General features: G+C 39.5%; 1 protein-coding gene across 3 annotated transcripts in view; it reads right to left on the bottom strand.

Annotated features, from left to right (window-relative positions):
- PKD (serine/threonine-protein kinase D3) overlaps positions 1 to 19,934 on the bottom strand; it is a 119,714-nt gene that overhangs the window by 18,656 nt on the left and 81,124 nt on the right. For all 3 annotated transcript variants that reach the window (XM_028316058.1, XM_028316057.1, XM_028316059.1), the window contains 4 exons: positions 5,165 to 5,311; positions 4,259 to 4,403; positions 3,440 to 3,580; positions 1,075 to 1,241 (listed from right to left, as the gene is read on the bottom strand). In XM_028316058.1, coding sequence (XP_028171859.1) covers positions 1,075 to 1,241; positions 3,440 to 3,580; positions 4,259 to 4,403; positions 5,165 to 5,287 — 576 coding nt within the window. In that variant the 5' untranslated portion in view covers positions 5,288 to 5,311. The remainder of the gene's footprint in view (positions 1 to 1,074; positions 1,242 to 3,439; positions 3,581 to 4,258; positions 4,404 to 5,164; positions 5,312 to 19,934) is intronic.

Below are 19,934 nucleotides of genomic sequence, written 5' to 3'. Positions count from 1 at the left end.
CTTACCTAAACACTAATAAATTATTACATTATGTACTTTTACTTCGATCGTACGAGGTATTAGTTGGATTAGAGACGTAAAAACAATTTTGTAATACTATACTTAGGCTAAAGTTTCATCAGATCTATCATTTTCAGTAGGTTTAATAATTAATACTATCAAACGAACAACAACAGTAATGTGATATGAAATTTTTAAATATACAAACATCTAATATTCAATTGATTGACAGTTTTAATATTTTATTTATTTCATTATTTTACTTAATCAGCTACTTTTAAGAAAAGAAGCCAAGTGTAGCCTTCTTTAAAATAATAAAACACTAGATAAAGCATTGTAAAATTTGCAACGCATAGGCTAAATAGGAAAAGCTGACTTCATTCATTACTAATAACTCCTACTATTTAGTAGCACATTTAACATCTTGTGATGCTGATGACGTATCATAAAGCCAAAGTATTTTTAATAAGGCGTGTATACTAACGTCAAAAAGCAACACGTCAAATTATAAATTAACGTAGTTTCATAAAAAAATATGTCGCCGATTATACTACTTTTGTGTACAGTGTCATTACAACACAGTCATGTTAATTTAATAATGGGTACTTGACACCACAGGTTTTTATAAAGCACCGATAATTGAGTTATGAAGTCACATGTTTGCCAAGCGAAGAACTTAACTATTTATGATTACAATGCTATTATAAATAGAATTGGGTATTTGCCATCACAAGCACAACTTTTTAAAAAATGCACTTCATCATTAAAAACTTAATTCATTTTAAATTACCTGTAAATTAAGATTTTTGGTTGCATCGTAATGGTTGCAGTGACGTCACTGGCTAGTATTGCCATACCAAATCTATGGGAGAGTCTGGTTTTGACAGTTTTAAAAAGTACGTCAATTGATTGGTGGTGACAAATAATACCCTATAGAGCAAACAGAAAAATATTTTTAGGCATGTAATGTAAGAAGCTGTGTCTTGCAACTATGGTGTCAAGGGACCAACTGTTTTAATGCCTCTTTCAGCGTGTTCAATTGTTGCCCGTGACGAGGTCGGCGAGGCGCCTTACCAGCGAGTCGTCGTGGGACGCGTGGCTGTGCGCCGACGCGCGTGACGGCGAGCGCGGTGACGCCGACGCGCGCCGCCCGCCCGCGCCCGCTGCGCCCGCGCCCGCGCCTGCCGTGCAGTTGGACGGGACTTTCACGGCGCAGCGCTTGTGGTAGTTCAGACCGCAGCCTGGGGACACGAAGGTAGGTCATTAATACGTTTACTTTTAGTTGAACCTGCTGCGAGCGTCTAAAATGGACTTGGAAAAAAGGATGTCCCACGACACTAAGTGGGAATATAGTTTCTCGTACTATCTATGTACTATCGGGGACTCTTCCGCCTGACCACTTTGTAGAAATTTTAGCGTAAGCGCATCGCTCCGGTCACGTGCTCACCCCGTCTCTAATTGGTTACGCATTTTACTATATTTTTACTACGACCAATAAGAGACAATCAGGGCTTAGGTTGCAATACGAAATACCATTGTGCACTTTATTGTCATAGGGTTAAGGTTTAAAACGAAATGTTTCTTTTTCTTCAATCTTTCTTAGTTTTAGGCTGAGTTGCACCATCTAACTTTGACCGTAACTATAACGGTAACCGGTGCTTTTTGTATGGAGTTTGACAGAATTTTGACGTTTGTTAAAGTTAAAGTAAGATGGTGCAACTGAGCCTTAGAATTTTAATAATAGAATTTGGTTACAAACAAATAGATATGTATTTTTTTTAATATTGTGTTTTTATACGAGGTCTGTCTGCTTTTTGCTTTGGCGATCTGTCGACATATTCTCTCCTTTGTTTTTTTGTGAAGTTTCGTGATCAATAACCGATTGATTTGTGTTGACCCGTGCTAGTAATTGGACTGTTTGATTGCCTTTTTATTGACCTCCGCTCGATTACTGAACCATGCCTCTCAAAATAATTCTTATATTTACTTACAAACTTATCTATACATTGTTAACTGTTTAAGTGTTATTTAGTTTGAAGTTTAATTGTTATAGATTTAAGACCTTGTGTAAAGACACTTAATGTGCAATAAAAAATTGAATTTGAAATAAAACTAACTTAATATTATAATATTTACGATAACCAATTACCTGGATCATTGCTACCTAGTGCAATATTTATATTAAATTTTAATAACGTAGATAAGTGTTTCTTTAAAACGGAAAACAAAATATGCATTAAAAATAAATAGAAACCTATTATAAGTTTTTATTAACATTCAAGGATTTAAGAAAGTTATAGCCAGATCTTACAATAATTGTTTTTAAGCCACAAATATTCCTTAACTCTTTACTAATTAATTCAATAACATATTGTTTTAAATTATTAGTTCCGAATAAATTAAATACCTATTAAATAAGTAAAATTCGAAAGTAATTGTATGATTTTGTATTTCTCGCCCTAACTAGCTAAACTAATATCATGAGATTTACACTCATAATATCAACAATAATTGTAGAAAGGGCTACTTTTTTCTCGGGAAATTGCATAGTTACCTCGGAATGTGCGATAGCAATTTTGTGACCCGAGCGGGGCAATCGCTAGTTCAAATTTTACACGAAGCCTCATATAATATTTTGTAGCGATTCTTAATTGGGTTTCAAATTGACTAAAATGCGACGTTGCCAAACGAGCGCTACGGATGCGGGTAATAAGCAATACTCAATCCTAAGTGCTTTACATAGAGCTTGGTTTGCTAGGGCAAACATCTACAGTGGTGCGCCGACGCTGCTTAGACTCGAAACATGAATGAACGGGGGCGGAGCAAAATCGAGCGTGTGTGTGCAAACAATTTAGGCCCTTAAGGTGTCAAGGCGTTCGAGTCCCCGATAGTACCATCGGCAGTAGTGTTAACTATCCATTGCCTGTCTTGTTGTCTCGTTCTATCGCAAAGAATCACCATTTGATGAGAGCGAGAGCAAAAACGGAAATGGATAGTTAACAGTGTGGCCGTGTGTACATGTCACAAGCAAATAAATAAATAAAAAACATGGGGGAGCTGTAGCGATTGTCATCGTTGTCAGGTCTTATACTAAGTTCAAATATCTGCTACATGAAAACTAATTTACGCAGGCAAAACAATAAGGCGTGTGCGAACAGTACAATAAATACCCTCCATAAATCCTATTCGTTCGTTCGTTTCAGCCAAATGACGTCCACTGCTGGACAAAGGCCTCCCCCAAGGATTTCCATGACGACCGGTCCTGCGCTGCCCGCATCCAGGTTCTTCTCGCGACCTTCATCAGATCGTCGGTCCACCTAGTGGGGGGCCTGCCCACGCTACGTCTTCCGTCGTAATCCTTTTCACGTCAGAAGAATTTTGCTGGGCGCAGAGGTTTCTGTTGAGAAGATGTAATAGGTGGTGTTTAGGTGTCCCTTACCCTCGCACTTGAGCCCCTGTCGGACCAGCCCGAACAGCATCTCGCCGCAGAAGTCGCAGAAGGTGGGCGTCTTGTACGAGTGCACGGCCAGCGCGTGCGGCCGCGGCGCCGCCGCCTCCAGCCCGCCGTCGCATAGCAGCGCTGCAACAGAAACACATACAGTGAGATACGCACAAAATGTACCTATCGCTATTAAAATTTCTGCGATTAGAGTCGCTTCTCAAACTAACTTCGTGGGTTTGATTCTCGCCTTAGGCAGTTCGATTTTTTCAAGTTGTTTATTTAAAACATTACGTACTTTCATGGCACGGGACTATTGTAACCTTTCGTTCCCACCGCTGCAACTCATGTGTAGCCAGGATCTACAGCTTGACCGCCAATAAAAACCCAACCAATGAAGATCAAGTTTGTCTTACTTCTTGCACTTTCATGGCATTTCCATTGGGCACTCTAGGCTAGCTGGGACCTCGCGACAGAGGAGGCTCCAAAAAGCTTATGTTCGCTTTTTTAAAGGAAAAGGGCCCCTTCATTCTGAAATGCGTGCTTGCGGTGGGTTACAGCCTACTCTGGGTATAATAAGAAGTATCCATAAACGGCAGAACATATTAACTAACGTAGTAGTTGCAATGTCCACAATAATTGTTATGTTACAAAAATAGGCTAGGGAATTAATTTTTTAGATGTCATCGCTTTACAAGTTCTAAAACAAAATCATTTGATGAGAAATGCACTTTGACTTGGAGTTTAGTGCACTTCACATTTTGATACATCGACTTCTTCCAAGAAGGGTAAATAATAACATAAATAAATGTGACTGACGGTTGGCAGTGAGCACGATCTCGACGAGCGTCTCGTCGGTGACGTCGGCGGCGGAGTTGATGAGCTGCAGCACGTTGGGCGAGCAGTAGTCGTGCCGGAACAGCAGGATGCGCTCCGAGAGCCGGTTGAGTCCATTGTCAGGGATCTGCGGACGTGCAACAACTGCTTGAAGATGGGTATGATTGAGTCCATGCGTTAAAGTATGCTTCAAAATGGAAGACATTGGAACTTTTTCATACAGTTAGTCACTACTCGCTATGGATGATTCTTTTTGTAGTTGTCACTGTGTGGTGAACAATAAAGAATATTTATCTCCTATGATGAGAAATGGGGTCCGAATAACGAGCTCTAAGAACGCACGTAAACGTGGCAGAATGCTATTTGTGTTCCTACGCTTCTACACAACGAGGATCTCAACAGTATATGTATAATCGTAGCTTATGTTGAATCCAACATGTAGCTTGCAATATTGTACTAAATTCTACAAGGACTCTCTTATGGAACTGCTATGAAGGACAAAGATTTCGTAACATCTAACATGGCTTCAAATTAAGCTTTGTGTTGAGGATTCCGGGTAAAACCGCGTAAAACCACCTTCGACATGATCATCAATTTCCATGAAGTAAGATGCAGGCCAAAACCTTCTCTTCCTGGGTAAAAATGATAGGATTATAATGGCTATAGTCTGGTCTGTGAGCACGTAGAATTTTGTCCAATGACCCCAAGCTACCCATCCTTATCGCTCGCGCGTGATTATGTTGCTATCGCGCTCGCACACTCACTGCGGGCGCCCGTTGCACAGTCGCGACAGCAATATATTTACGCGCGAGCGATAAGGATGGGTAGCTTGGGGTCATTGGACAAAATTGTACGTGCTCGCAGACTGGACTTTACATGAACCCGTACCTTTTCGTTGACGAACTTGACGGCGAGGTCCTTGAGGTAGGCGAGCGTGAGCAGGTGCGCGGGCGCCGCCGCCGCGTCGCGCAGCACGCCCAGCTGGAACAGGAACGTCACCTCGTCCTCCATCGCGCCCGCGCCGCGCCGCCGGCTCTGCGGACACAAATATATTCGTTATTACACGAGTCCTTGCTATGATAATTATTATTACTGACGGGATTGCTACCAAGTACGGACGACAGCACATCAACCTAAACACAGTGGCGTCTTATCTCGTTCTAATACAAGCTATTTTGCAACAAAAATGTACAGGTTGATGTGCTGTACTGTACTGTACTGTATTTTGAGTTTCCGATATTTCCCGTAGCAATCCCGTCAGTAATAATTATTATGTTAGTGACCATGAAAGTTTAAAACAATTCATTGCTACGACTTCCCTTTAGTAAAATTCTTAAATATATCACGAAACAAATACAGAAGCAAGCCTTTGATTAGGAAGGTATAGTTTAATTTCTAAATCTCGACCCATTAGAAGACGGAATCTATGCTTGAGCTGTTTATGAAATCTACTTATTCTGTTTAAAGCTTGATAGAAATATAAAAATAAAACCTAACAAAAGCACAAGGATAATGTAATTATTCATTAATTTTATATGATTTAAATTCTTTAGCACTTATCATCACTCACTCAGTATCATCTTACTTTTGGCGTCATAAATAAATGCAACAAACCCTTGTAATTTATTGAAAAAAAGTTGAATCTGATGTTCTTTAATAAAGGTACACGTCTATCTACTGCTGCGCGCACATATTGGGTGTTAAGGGAATCCTCAAGAACACTTTTTAGAGACCCGAGTCCAATGGCTTCCCGCAACTTTGGTGAGGTTTCGTTTGTGGTATGTGTCTAAGATTGAGGCGGGTGGGGCGCGACTGCCATAACTTTTCTATTGTCTCAAAATGTCATGTTTAAATTAATATTTTAAGAAGGTTTTTCATGTCTGTAATTTCCATTTAAGTACAGTCTAGCATTTCCACGAGATTACTGTTGTAGTCGTATTTTTTTGAAAATTTTAAATTTCTTACGAGAGGTTTAAGTCAGTAGACATCCATATTATGTTCTTTGGATTGGATTGCCGCAGATAATCTTCATCAATTTAAGCTACGACAACAAGTCCAAGACAACAATTAGCGAGATATTTTTGGCTCATAAAAGCACTTTTATTGAGACAATGGGCGTAATCAAGCGGCACTATGGTGTCAGGATTTATGTGTCTGGGCGTCATGTGGCAGGCGGCTTCAGAATGATGGTGATTGGCATTTCTATGTATGTTATGACTGGCACATTATTTTGTTGGCCTTGTTTTCTGCTCCCGCCAGAAAATAATGTTTCGTTCTGTATTTTCCTCGTCAATTGTAGTATTTTACGCACATTATTAATTAATTTACCTAATCGATGTCACTTTTAATTGAGTTGTTTATTTTATTCGTATCAATTGTCCGATGAACTCGTAAAAAATAAGAAGAAAGTGTCGAACGTATTTTTGTGTTTCCAAGAATTGATTCGGTATTATCTAAAGAAAGGTTAAATGCACATATTGATTTTAGGCAACATCAATTTTAGGCCCGTGATAGACATACATAATCCAATTTATATTATTACCTAGGTACTTGTAAAGTAGAATCTGCAACTAATTGTAGTTGTAATTAATTATGTTGTACTTCAAGGCTTTCGGTACTCCTACTTTTGGGGTATTCCCATTTTCTCCCGAAGTCATTAGGTGACACGAATATTCCCATCTTCCATCCCCCATTCGAGGAAAGCTTGTCGGGGAAAAACCTCGTTTGTGTCTCAAATATCGTGGAGGTACTAACTTTGTATCTCAAGCGTAACACTACTCATACCGTTTTTTGTATGGTCAATCTCTTATAGGTACCTAGCTAGACCCATGTTTGATAATCTTGCAACAATTAGTGTGAATACGCCCTTAGGATATTTTCGGGGTTTTTTTACCTGTCAATATGTTGACTATTGATGACCTTGTCCGAGTTGCTTTCTCTTCGATACGAAGGTCGTCGGATTATCGCTGCCGGCTTTCGACGGTTCACACTGATTTACATTATCTAAAATAAACACCAATTGCACTTATGCTCTGCAACTTGTAGTTAACAGGATTGATTACTCCATTAGGTATTTATACTGAGTTTTAGTTGCTTTAGTAGATAAATATTTTTTCTCATTGGGAATAAAATTAGTTCGTTCGTTCGTTCGTTTCAGCCAAATGACGTACACTGCTGGACAAAGGCCTCCTCCAAGGTTTTCCACAATGCACGGTCCTGCGCTGCCCGCATCCAGGCTCTTCCCGCGACCTTTACCAGATCGGTTATTGTTTCGGAATAGGTAAAATCAAAAAGCTAAATAAACGTCTGACTTAAACACTAGTCACGCTCTCCAGCTCACCCGTATTTTTTCTATTTCTTGAATTGAAAATCTCCGTACGAACTGAAAATAAACTAATAAGTGCGCATTTGCTAAAGTTAGCAACTGACAGGCAGGGGTCATCGCTCCCACATAATGGTATTAGAATATCAAAGCTTTACGAGCATATTTAAAGATATAAGGTTGCGCATATTTAAGGATATAATGTTTCCGAATATAATTAACTGTTTCAGGAATTCCTTTGACTTTGAAAGAAAATTTTCATTCTTGGAAACCGGTTTTTATAGACGAGGGTGGTTCTAAGAAAGTAATGAATACAAACAAGTTTCAAGAGAACCCTAGTTCGCGGAAACTCTACCCACCCACGTCGCGGGGCTTCGCCTGGACTTAGGCTCACTACGAAATTGGAAAAAGAATATTCAACAGAATTACTGTACATACTAATGATTTTCTGACGCAAAGAGCCTTATATAAAATTCTATTAAGATGTAAAACATTCTTTCAACCCACGTAAGATTAACTTCAATAGACTAAGTTTGGTAATAAAATTGTTAATTCACGTACATAATTAAATATTTTTCCAGTGAAAATAATCTAAATATATAAAAGGAGAAACTGACTGACTGACTGACAGATCAACGCACAGCCCAAACGGCTAAACTTAGGCACTTGAAATTTGGAAGAGACGTAGCTTAGGTACCGTAGAGGTGCACTAAGAAAGGAATTCCCGAAATTCCCACGGGAACGGGAATTAGCGGGAAAAACGGGATTCACGCGTACGAAGTCGCGGGCGGCCGCTAGTACACTATAAAATTAAGTTTCTTAGCTGTGCAATTAAAAAGTGTTTTATGTAGCATGCGTCTGGCGTTGAAGGCTGTCTGTCGACAGCACGTGGCGCGCGTCTCCGCCGTCTAAACAACATCAGGCGAAAGTGTCGCAGCAGTTGGCGAGGGCTTATTCCACTATTCCCTGTTGACAATCCCCGTCAACGGGGATTAGTGAACTTTTTGTTCCCCGAGCTTATAATGGGGAATAATGAACTAAAAAGTTCATTAATCGCTGTTATATTAGGATTTTATTTTTAAAGTAATGGGGATTAATGAACTTTTTAGTTCATTGTTCCCCATTATAAGCTCCAATTTGGCGTTAACGGGGAATAGTGGAATAAGCCTTGGCGAGTTGTGCTCCAGCGCGAACTGCTCCGCTCCGGAACCGAAAGCTCGTTTAGACTGCACTGTCACAATCCATCACTCAGGCTTTATAAAGAAAGTGGTGTTACTAATCTTGCAACTGAACGACGCTTTCTCATGATAAGCTTTTGGAAAGTCAAGCCCTTTGTAGTTTCTTTTATTGCTCGACGGTAATTAGAATGTATGTTTATGATGTTGCAGTGCTCAGTTATACTATCATGATCGGATATCACCACCGTCAAATTGCATTTTTTTTATTTTTGTGTAACAAACATCTTTTGCTCTAGGGTGTCTTTCCTTAAATATAGGTATTTTTTATTCTTTACTGATAACTTCAGTGTCATTATTTGCATCTTACAAACAGACGGATGTCTCAAATGTGTAAAATAACTATAACTTGAGTAACAGATAACGGTGTAGGTCCGCAGTAATCCGCAGCTAGGGTTGCCAGGTCCAAAATCACAAAAGCCGGACTTTGTGCTTCATTTGGCCGGACAATTAGTGTCAGCTCATGAGTGAGTACTATCATCATCGGTTGCTAACCAACATCCTGATGCGTGCGCTTCGTATAATTCTGTGGCTCGACTTTCGCCTGGCGCGGCAATCAACGCAGGGCAGCTTTGTGGCGAGCTGTTGGTGAGTAGCGACACCACGGGGCCAGTTGTTAATCCGAGTGCTCCCGAGAGTCGGTCAAGATCCTCGTCTTCGGCTTGCCGAAGTGGAAACCGAGAGGGTCTGCAGGACTTTCACCTCTGGCTTGCCTTAACCGGCCGGCCAGAGTGGAGACGCTAGAGCTATATGCTCCAGGGGTGGAAGTGTTAAAGGGCATAACGCCGCGAGTAACTTCGGAGAAAGCGCAGCACACCTCTCTACACCCCTGAGCTGGCAGACGCCAATGTTGCCCCTCAGTCCGGTCTATACGACCCATGACGCCAGGGGGGGCCCATTTAGTCGCTGGCTAGTCACCGCCTGCCATTTTTTCAGTCCGAGACTATGAACCAGGCAGGTGTCCCGTAGTCTCCATCCATAGCCCAGTAACCAGTCCATCCATCCTTCATCCATAACCCTACTTCATTCTCCAATAACTGCATTAGCTCCTGTGCACAGGCTGGGGATGGTCTCTGGCTACATCCCATGATATAGTCAGAGACTAGATCCAGCATGTGCACCACTTTCACTTTTGTCGATTATTTTGCGCTTAAAACGGCCTCTACGTGTTGGATCTGTATTAGAGATGAAACGGATATCCGGTAACTATCCGGTAGGCCGGATATCCGGCCTCAATTTACTATCCGGCCGGATACCGGATAGTAACTCACTATCCGGCCGGATACCGGATATTAAAAAGCTACGACAATTTCCTATTAATAAAATGAAATACGTTAATCTTTGAGGTAAATATCAATAAAATGGCTTACAATAATGACGGCTTTTATTTAAAGTCCAAAAACTTACAAAAAGCCGTATTTAAGGCCTTTCAAAACTAATTTCTTTTTCTGGGCTATTCACTCTAATGACGAATACATAAATAGTAAATATCTGTTAATGTCGAAATATTGCCAAATAAATGCGATTTTTTTTTCACTGATGGTCTGATGACATGATGTAACTAATTAAATTATCGCTATTCAATCACACACTCACGGTTGCAACCGAAATTGAATTGATCTGCCCCCTAGATAAGTAGCAAAATCGCCCGAATTGATCTGCCCCCTAGACAAGTGGCAAAATCTGACATTCTATTCGGACGGATTCGATTTTCGAAAAGTGTGACTGTGACTGACTGTGTGTGTAGTCTAGTCTACTAATAGACCCATTGATCGCGTTGGAAGCACCTGCGCGGCGCTATACTCGTCACGACATTCAACGAGACAATGGTCCAACTATCCGGCCGCCGGATATCCGGCTATCCGGCCTAGCAGCTGGCCGGATATCCGGTATCCGGTATCCGGCCAAACAACTATCCGTTTCATCTCTAATCTGTATCCCCACGCAAGCCTTATAAAGGACCGGGCCACTTTTGACCCGTGAGCTCCAAAGCGTACAAAAATAATAATAATAATAACATCCTTGAACATTTTACACTGCGCCTCTAGTCCCAAACTAAGCAAAGCTTGTACTATGGGTACTAGACGACGGATATAAACATACTTAAATACTTTTTTTTTGTAAATACATACATATTATACATAGAAAACACCCAGACCCGTCACAGAAATTAAAATTCATCATTTCAATTTCTGCCCGGCCGGGAATCGAACCCGGGACCTCTCGGCATAGTAGTCCGTTCTGAACCACTACAGTGTTCGTGTTCGTTCTGTGGCACACTGAAAATAAAAAATAGCTTAGCTTTTTTCGCATACTTTGACTTTCAAATGTATTGCACTAACCTTGCTTCTAAATAAGTTTATCATAGTTATTACTTTCAGCAGCGTAACAAACTCAAGCGCGCCCTATTCACCTGTAAGTGCTTACTGCTTAGTCTCTATTGATTTCAATTCAGTTATCACTCGATTTTCCAAAGTTAATATCTGTCAGTGGGATATTCCAAGCTGCCGTCTTTTGAATAATTTCCAATTCGACGATTATCATTTGATTTGTTATTCGCTTTCTGTGAGTTTCCATCCTAGCGCGTTGCAGGCAGTTATCGTCACTGGTGTTTTCTGTTGTTTCCATCCCTGTGACGCGCGTGACGCGCCACACGCTCCGACTCCACGTGTCGCGCGATAACCCGCCCGCCCTTCGGAACTAACTCTTACGACACGGCTGCTTTGCACCGATTAGCGGCGCTGCCACACTGAGCTTGTTTACTTTAATTATTGCTTTTGCGATTGGCGGGTAGGTACCTACCTACTTATTCTTAGATAGGCGGCCGTTTTCGGATGCTTTTCACGAAAAAAAATGTTGTGTAAATAATTATTTTCAGATTTGAAGTGACGTATGCAGGTATGTCGCGAAAAGAGAGCGGGATAAATTAGAAGAATCATAGTATTAGACGGTTAAAGACAATAATTTATTAATTATTTTAAAAATATATTATTCTGATTATGAGAAAACTAATCCTTTAGTTAGTAGAACTGTCTTCGAATTTACGAAGACCCATTTTCAGAAATAGTTCGATTTTTTTTCAGGAAATTATTTAAGTACTACGGGGGTTGTTTGCTCCCCGTGTGCTGCTCGCCCGACGGTCTTACTATGTATCGCGTTACGTCACCGGGGCCTTATACTATTACCTTGGACGAATACTATTACGGGCGTTCTCGGTAACCATAAGGCTGCGTTTAAACCATAGCTTAGTAGATGCTCGTGAAGGGTGGTGAGAGCTGACCCTGTTGTTTTGCTGATTGTTTTTATCGAAGTTCTGCTTTGAAACTCGGTTTTCTATGGTTATTTAGGTGCCGGTTGACCTAATCCTCGCAAGTCGCAACCATTTTTCATTAGGTTTGTATGTGCAGGTCTCGGATCCTCTTTTTCGGTCACCGGTCAGTGAGACATGAAAATTTGCAATTCAGTTGTTCCCTATTCAGCTATACCTAGGCGGTGCTTAGCTTGTACAGCTCCAGCTTTGGTATAAACATAGCCTATGGTTGATCGCCGGTGTGTCCAACGTAAACACCGCGTTTACGCCTGACGCTTTACGCTACACGGCACGAGGCATTTCTCTAAGTATCTAGGTCTAGCACAACATTGTCTAGTATTGGAATTGAAAGAAAAATACAACTGTTCAATGTTATTACACAATAAATTACATACACTACATAGTAATATGCAATGACGTATGATTTAAATAATATTTTCGTTGTGTGTCAATTATTGCATTGCGAGATTCACTGGTTTCTTTATGAAAAAAATAATCTTTAAAACTTTAATACAGGAAGTATGACGTCTTTAGGTCCATTAATTAACAAATCAATTTGCCGCAGCAGTAATTTGGAATCTTCGCTGATTACCCGTTATCAATGTTATCAATATAATTAAGGCGATGCCGTCATGCTCGGACACGGGTCGTCTCATGCGGATAATCGATACGCGGACAAAAATGCATGTTCATTATCATTCGGTAAATCCTCGTAGCAACCAGATCATTTATCAATGCATTCCATGCACTGCAGCTGATAAAGCCAATGCAAACCAGATATTGATGGCTGCCGCTATACTAATACTATAGTATTCAAACGAAACAGATAAAAATCATTACGTATTCAAACGAAACAGATAAAAATCATGTGCTCTTTAATCAGACATTTTATGTTATCTTTATTTGACTCCTTGAAGACTTGCTTATTTTATAAAATATTAATTTATTCGAGATTTATTAAATTCTCATGTTTTGCTTACGTTACTGGCTGATACAGTCATTATGTGCTTTGCTTGTAGTATGAAGATTGAAGATTATTGAATATCATTAATTCAAATTAAATTAATGGCAATTAGGCACTATAATACAAACAAAAATATAGTTTGATTTTGCGGTAATTTCGTAAACATTGGAAAACGTTAGCTATTTGACAATACAAAGTTGTGAAAGTTATTATAGTCGATAATTGCGGTATTGTTTGTTTACATTTGTGTTCCGATGATCATCACTTGTTTACCTATAGAATGGCGGTAGTGTCTGTCTATCGGTTACTTTGTAGTGCAGTTCCCTTGGCGTCACTTTCGCCGATATCGGCCGATGCAGTGTTGTCATGGTCGATTGTTTACAGTCCGAGTGCATTTCAGTGCTCCTGCGTCGATTGCAAGTATGTTAGAATAAGATAGCATAGCATAAGACTGCAGTTTTTCATCTACACACAGTCTTAACTTTGAGACATAATGATGTAGTTAATTCATCTCCTTAAGCGTGTCGATGATTCAGATGTCGATGCTTCATTAATGTCATGATTATAACTTTAGATTTTAACTTTGCTTGTACTACAGTTGAATGCTTCGATTTTCAGTGAAAATTGAAATATTTTAATGTTTTTTTTACATGCCCCTCTTCCAAGATGGTTTTTCCGGAAAACCTGTGGTATCACATCCAGGCCACGCGCGGCCGGCGCGGCTGTGCAGGCGTGACATAATTACCGCTATCGCCACCACAACAACGGGTCGGGGGTCGAGCATTAATTGATTGACACAAGGTGATAGATAACGGTTGCATGCGGTTCTATTTCGAGGTGTTTTGCACCGGTTATCGCCGAAATTCAATATTTAGTCTATTTCCCGTTAGTCATCACTTCGAGTGACCCCTGTTGGTGAGATGCACGTGCACAGCTGTCTCACAACAACTTATTTGCTAGATGCAAGTCAACACATTTTTATTATAAAAACGAATAAGACAGCCTCACAAGTTGTTTTTGGATCACTTAAAGATTACACTGGTCAACAAAAAAAAATTTTTTTTTGTTTCCTGTGATTTTTTTTCTGTTTCTATCTCAAATTGACGCATATTTTTTAAATATGGCAACAGTTTTTCTCTAACAGCTTTTGTTTTTAAGTTATAGCTCTCTACCCTCATTTAATATTTTTACTTAGATTTTTGATTTAATTGGACAAAAAAATATATTTTGTTGGTGTTTTCGATATTGCTTCGTAATGAAGATGTTGTGTGCTTAATCCAGGTGGCTTCTGCTATGTTTGTGGTAAATATAATATTTGAAAAACATCGAAAACCTCTATCGGACTGGATGAAAACTGCGTACAATCGATAGTTTAATATAAATATTTGAAATTAAGTAATCAAGACCACAAATGGGTCATTTGTGTTCTGAGAATAGGTAACATCTTTTAGGCCAACAAGGGGGCTACACAAAATTCCCGTTCCATGTGTCTCTGGAATAGTCGTAACAAACAATAGCATTGGTTACAAAAAATTTGACCAGTGCGGCTTCCCGCACACACAACTTTTAGCTCTTCAGCTAAAGTTGATACAAACAATTTTATAAACGTGCCTTTAGTTAGCCAAGACCGTATCATCGTACTTCCACCACTTTATATGAAGCTCGGCATCTTGAAACAGTTTGTCAAGCGCCTTGCTTGACAAAAGTGACGAATGTTTTAATTTTCTTGCACTCAATTTTTCAGGAATAAGCACAGAAAACTTAAAAGCTGGTAATTTTTGATGGGACTCACATTAGGCAACTGGTGAATGATCGTTATTTTAATAAATCAATGAGTGAAGTCCAGTCCTAAACTTAAAATGATTTTTTTTGGTTATAAGTAATTTCCTAAGCAAAAAGAGATTGTTGAGAGCATGCTATCCAACTTGCAAGAGCTAGGGTGCAACATGGGCATAAAAATACACTTCATGTACTCGCATTAANAAGTTAGTGGCGGTGACACTTCAGCTGATGAATTAGAAGCCGCACTTAGCCTCCTGATTCTCTTGGGTGGTTATCTTCCTACTCCAAACAACCCAGATCACCCCCAAAAAGCGAGCAGCCTGTGCAGGCTGCTGCATGCTTCTGGTTATAAAGCTGGTGATTGAAGAATTTCAGCCAGTTCGACTGCTGCATAGTTTCCCAGAGAGTTCCAGAGATCCATTTCCGCTATCTTGCGTTTCCACTGTAAGTTGGGTATCAAATTATCTTCAATCGAAGACGTGAACACAGTGCGGTACCAGTTGGCATCAATACCCCTCGTATTTTTTTAATGCTCTTGCAGGATTCCTATGTGTCCTATCTGCATTTGCTTCTCCTGGATGGTAAGAAGGGTGTGAGGTTCAGGAGGTACTCCAACGACGCTTATGGAGTGGTTCTCATACATCCAAATGCAGCTATACTTGTAAGGCGTTACAGACTTTGAAGTGGGTTTTTTACTTTGTTTTCAGTTTTTTGTAAAATATACTTATTTTTTATTTCTCAAATAAGAAATAGCTTAAGGTTTTGTAGTAATTTTCATTTAAATAACTAATTTTTACTAACAATTAAACCATTTTTTAGTTTACTACAAAGCTGGCAATGTGCACTTAAAGATACATACTATATTTCCAAAACTACATACCTAAGATTTTTTTTCGTATTTTTTACATGATTTTTACTCGTCCTAAATCCAATATTTATAGTGTAAATCACAAATATTAACCAAAACCGTCTTTGCCAAGTATAGGGTTAACATAGATTTCCACAAAATGTGGGTGATTTTAGTGAGGAGCAGGATAAACGTTTTCATTGGAATTTTCTGACAATGGAAGAAGGTTATCAGGGGCGTGGTGCTCATATATGAATGGCAGACCATTGCTGGAGTTTGCAACGATACCTACTCAAACTTGCCTATTCAAGGAAATCATATAAAAGATCATTTGCTAGTGTTCAATAGACATTTTATTAGCACAATGTATAATTTTTCGTATTTTTTTGTCAAAATAAAAAAACTCTATATTTTAAAAAGTAAAGCTGTTGACGATCTCCCAGTATTTTTTTTATAATCAGGGCAATAGAAATACCCAATAACAGAAAAAAAATTAAAGGAAAAAAAACATGTGTTGACCAGTGTTATCAGACCCAACCCTTTCACTAGCTGTAGCTCACAGAGGCTATAGTCACACTAGAACCTCGAGCCCTCTAACCTCTAGCCTGCTGAGGCGATGCTCACGGGCCGGGCCACTCGTCGCTTGTCTCCATAACTGATGTATCTGACATTCTTTTCGAAACTGAATTATCTACACCATCTTAATCAATTTTGCAAGACGAATCGATCTGTCTAATCGCCTGAACATTTTGCACAATGTCAGTTACGTCAGTTAGAGAGGCAAGCGACGCACTTATTCCCACCGTGCACTGCAGTTAGTGCTTACACGTGCGCGCGCGCATTCGCCCCGGCGCGGCATCGGATACAGGGCGCTGCAATAAATTACCCTGATAATGTGTAACAATGTAACCACTGCCCTTATCGTTTCCTGGACTCTTTGACATACAATACAACTCATATAACAAATAATTTCATCGAGGGTTATCAAATTGATGTATTTTTCCCCCGCAATCATCGCCATGAAAAATATGTCTATAGCAGTAACGCTGTATCAGTCTCAAACTCGGTATTTATGATATAATGTCTCTCATTTATAAGTTATTACCTAGCGCATCGAGTATACCTAATTAGTGCATTTTGTACCGACCGTATCATACAGCTGTTTTATCTCGTAAACATCAATCGGTCGCATGTAAACTTGCTCATAGGAAGTATCTCTAATATAAAGTGTTAGTTTGCATGTTTTAATTTGCTACTAAAATACTTTCAGCAATCAAAAGCTTTCACAGTAGGTACCGGACTTTCACGAATGCTTTTTTTTATCTTGGAAAATTATAATTCCGAGTGATATCTCATAAAATAATTTCATCATCATCATCATTTCAGCCATAGGACGTCCACTGCTGAACATAGACACACATAGACCTCCCCCAATGATTTCCACAATGGCCGGTTGGTGGCGGCCTGTATCCAGCGCCTTTCCGCTACCTTATTAAAATAATTTCGTTGATCCACGAGTAAAGCTAGTAGTAACTCATGAATTATTGATAGTACAAATTAGTCTGCGGGGTCTTATTCGCGAGCCACACGGTTTAATATTTCAGTGTAGTATGAAAATTTATATTTTTTACGTTACGCTACGCTGCCAGTAAGAGCGGCCATTTCAGCTTCAGCATTGTTTAGAGCGTAACCATGTAGGCATGATCGATTGATAATATTAAGCTAGACTGGGAATTGTTATCCTGCTCTGGAATTAATGTTAGGTACTTTTTGCGAGCGTAAACTACTTACGAGCGTATTATTTGTTCCTGTAACAGAGCTGGCCAGAGTAACTTGGTTTCCAATGTTAAGCATTTTTTTAAAGTGGTCGTCTTGGAGGACTCGATTATGGCATTACAATAATTTTCATGAGCGACATGTGGCTATTAGTATGGCTCATTTAATTAAACCAGGAAGTAGCACCTAACTATCTTGTTATTGAAGAAAAGTTAATGATATTGATTATGATCTCATTAGTGGGCTGATGTACGGCATCAGACTGTCTCTGCAAAACACATTTTGACGTGTACGTTGAAACCGTTTCGCGGGTTAAGGCGAAGGCTACACGCGCGCGCCGCGGGCAAAGGTCCGCACGCGCATTGTTCAACTACTAAACAATAACAAAGTTTTATTTGCGAGATGCTTTATCAGGCGATGCTATTTATGTCATATAATAAGGATGATAATATTATAATTTAGATTATTAAGATGTTATCTAGAAATTGTGATGCAGAAGTGTCAACTTTTACAGATTTTTTTTTAGTTTTATTTTATTTTTTAAAAAGATTATTAGTAAATAGTCTCGTTAGTCCCTTGTGGTAAGATAAAATCAAAATCAAAAATGTTTTATTCAATTTTGACCACTAGTGGCACTAATGAACGTCCAAAAATTTGCTTTTGTGTTATGAGTGGGCTCACCGCAATAGTCGAGCGGCGGTGGGACATACCAGGGGATAAGTCTCCCCACAAAACATGACGCTGAAACAATGAACGAGACGTTACCTCTACAAATTCGCCTGAAACATGACTAGGGAAGGCATGGAGTGGAAATCGAATGAGCCCACGTTCAGTGCTTGCCTTTTGCTTGAATGGCTTTTGCTGGAATTTTAAGTTACATGCCGCACGCACGAGGCGACACATTTACGCATTTAATATTACGCAGAAAACGATGCACATTTTTAAGATTTTATCGGTTTGGAATATTTGAGCATTCTTGTTAGCAACGAATATAGGTCAAGTACGGTCTCGGAGAATAACAAACAATGGTCATAAAATATCTGAACCGAGATAAATATATTAAATCATACTGTGTATTTAATTTTGGCTGCTTTTGAGTTATAACTTAAATTTATTTGTATAGAAATAAGACTAAAAATAAAGACGGCAATGCGATCACGAAATTGAATCGGTCACTAATTTACTTTGCCCAGGCTCTTCTATGAGCTCAGGATGCTTCTAGATGATATGTCAGATAAGATAAAGATTCAATCTTTAATGTGAATTAATATCTTCGTGAAGGTCGCGGGAAGAGTCTGGATGTGGGCAGCGCAGGACCATGTATTGTGGAAAATTTGGGGGAGGCCTTTGTCTAGCAGTGGACGTCATATGGCTGAAACGAACGAACGAAGCAGAACCGCGGAAAAAAGCTAGATGTGGTAGCCGTTTAAAAAAAAAAAAGAATTTGTTAAGTTAAAGTAGTTGGTGTTATGATGCGCATAAAACTGATAAGATATCGCCATCAATAGTTCATTGTAATTCATTGGAGATAGCAGCGTACACGTCTCGACTGCCGCTGTCAACCTGATTGTCCCGGATTAGCATTCGACTGATGTTTATTTATATTTTCGTGAAATCTCAATGCGTTTGCCCATTAGCCTAAACCGTTTGACAGCTTGAGCATTCATTCGCGCAGTGGACTTTTTTGTTCCGTTATGGAAGTAATAAAAATGGTATCAAGAACGCACACAGAGCACTAATGGACTCCGTACAAATAGTGTGCACAGGCCTTAACATTGTTATTGTAACAATAAGGCCCGGTTTCCACCAAAGCGGACTGGAGCCACAAAATAAGAATAAAAGTGGAAATAATGGAATTCGATTGGTTATTCAATACACTCTGTTCCGCTCCTCTCCGCTTTGGTGGAAACCAGGCCCAAGTGTGCAATGGTGGTAGCCTACGCAGGCGCCTGATAAGCCTTATCTAACGGAAGCGCCTCGGGTTCCCCGCACATTTTGGTTCTTGATTTCTTCAAAGAGATCTATTGTCATAAACTTGACCAGTAGGTATAATGCCATTTCAAGGTTATTTTCATAGCATCATTTTTATTCTAAAATTGTTACTTATAAAAATTAGGAAGCTGGGATTGTAACGTTAAATATAAATTTGTAAGGTAAAATAAATCTACAGCTTTACTGAGCACCACCAGACCTCAGGTAACAGGTAGCCGATTATTTCATGAGAAGAAACAATTTTGTGAATCTTATTAGAGGAACCTCAGGAGCCAGAATAAAAAGTACAAAAACCAAATCGGGTTTGGAGCCTTATTTGGAGCATATTTCGAGATGAGAGAGATATCATGTTAAACTTTTTTGACGAACAATGTGCAAACGATAAATTGGTGTTCATTTAGTATGTCTATTTCGGGTAATTATGGCACAA

Source organism: Ostrinia furnacalis, unplaced genomic scaffold (assembly GCF_004193835.3).
Source record: "Ostrinia furnacalis isolate ACB-3 unplaced genomic scaffold, ASM419383v2 OfSCF5405, whole genome shotgun sequence".
In the NCBI taxonomy this organism is placed as follows: Eukaryota; Metazoa; Arthropoda; class Insecta; order Lepidoptera; family Crambidae; genus Ostrinia; species Ostrinia furnacalis.
Note: the sequence above shows the minus strand (reverse complement) of the source record. Positions and strands in the feature narration are given on the sequence as shown.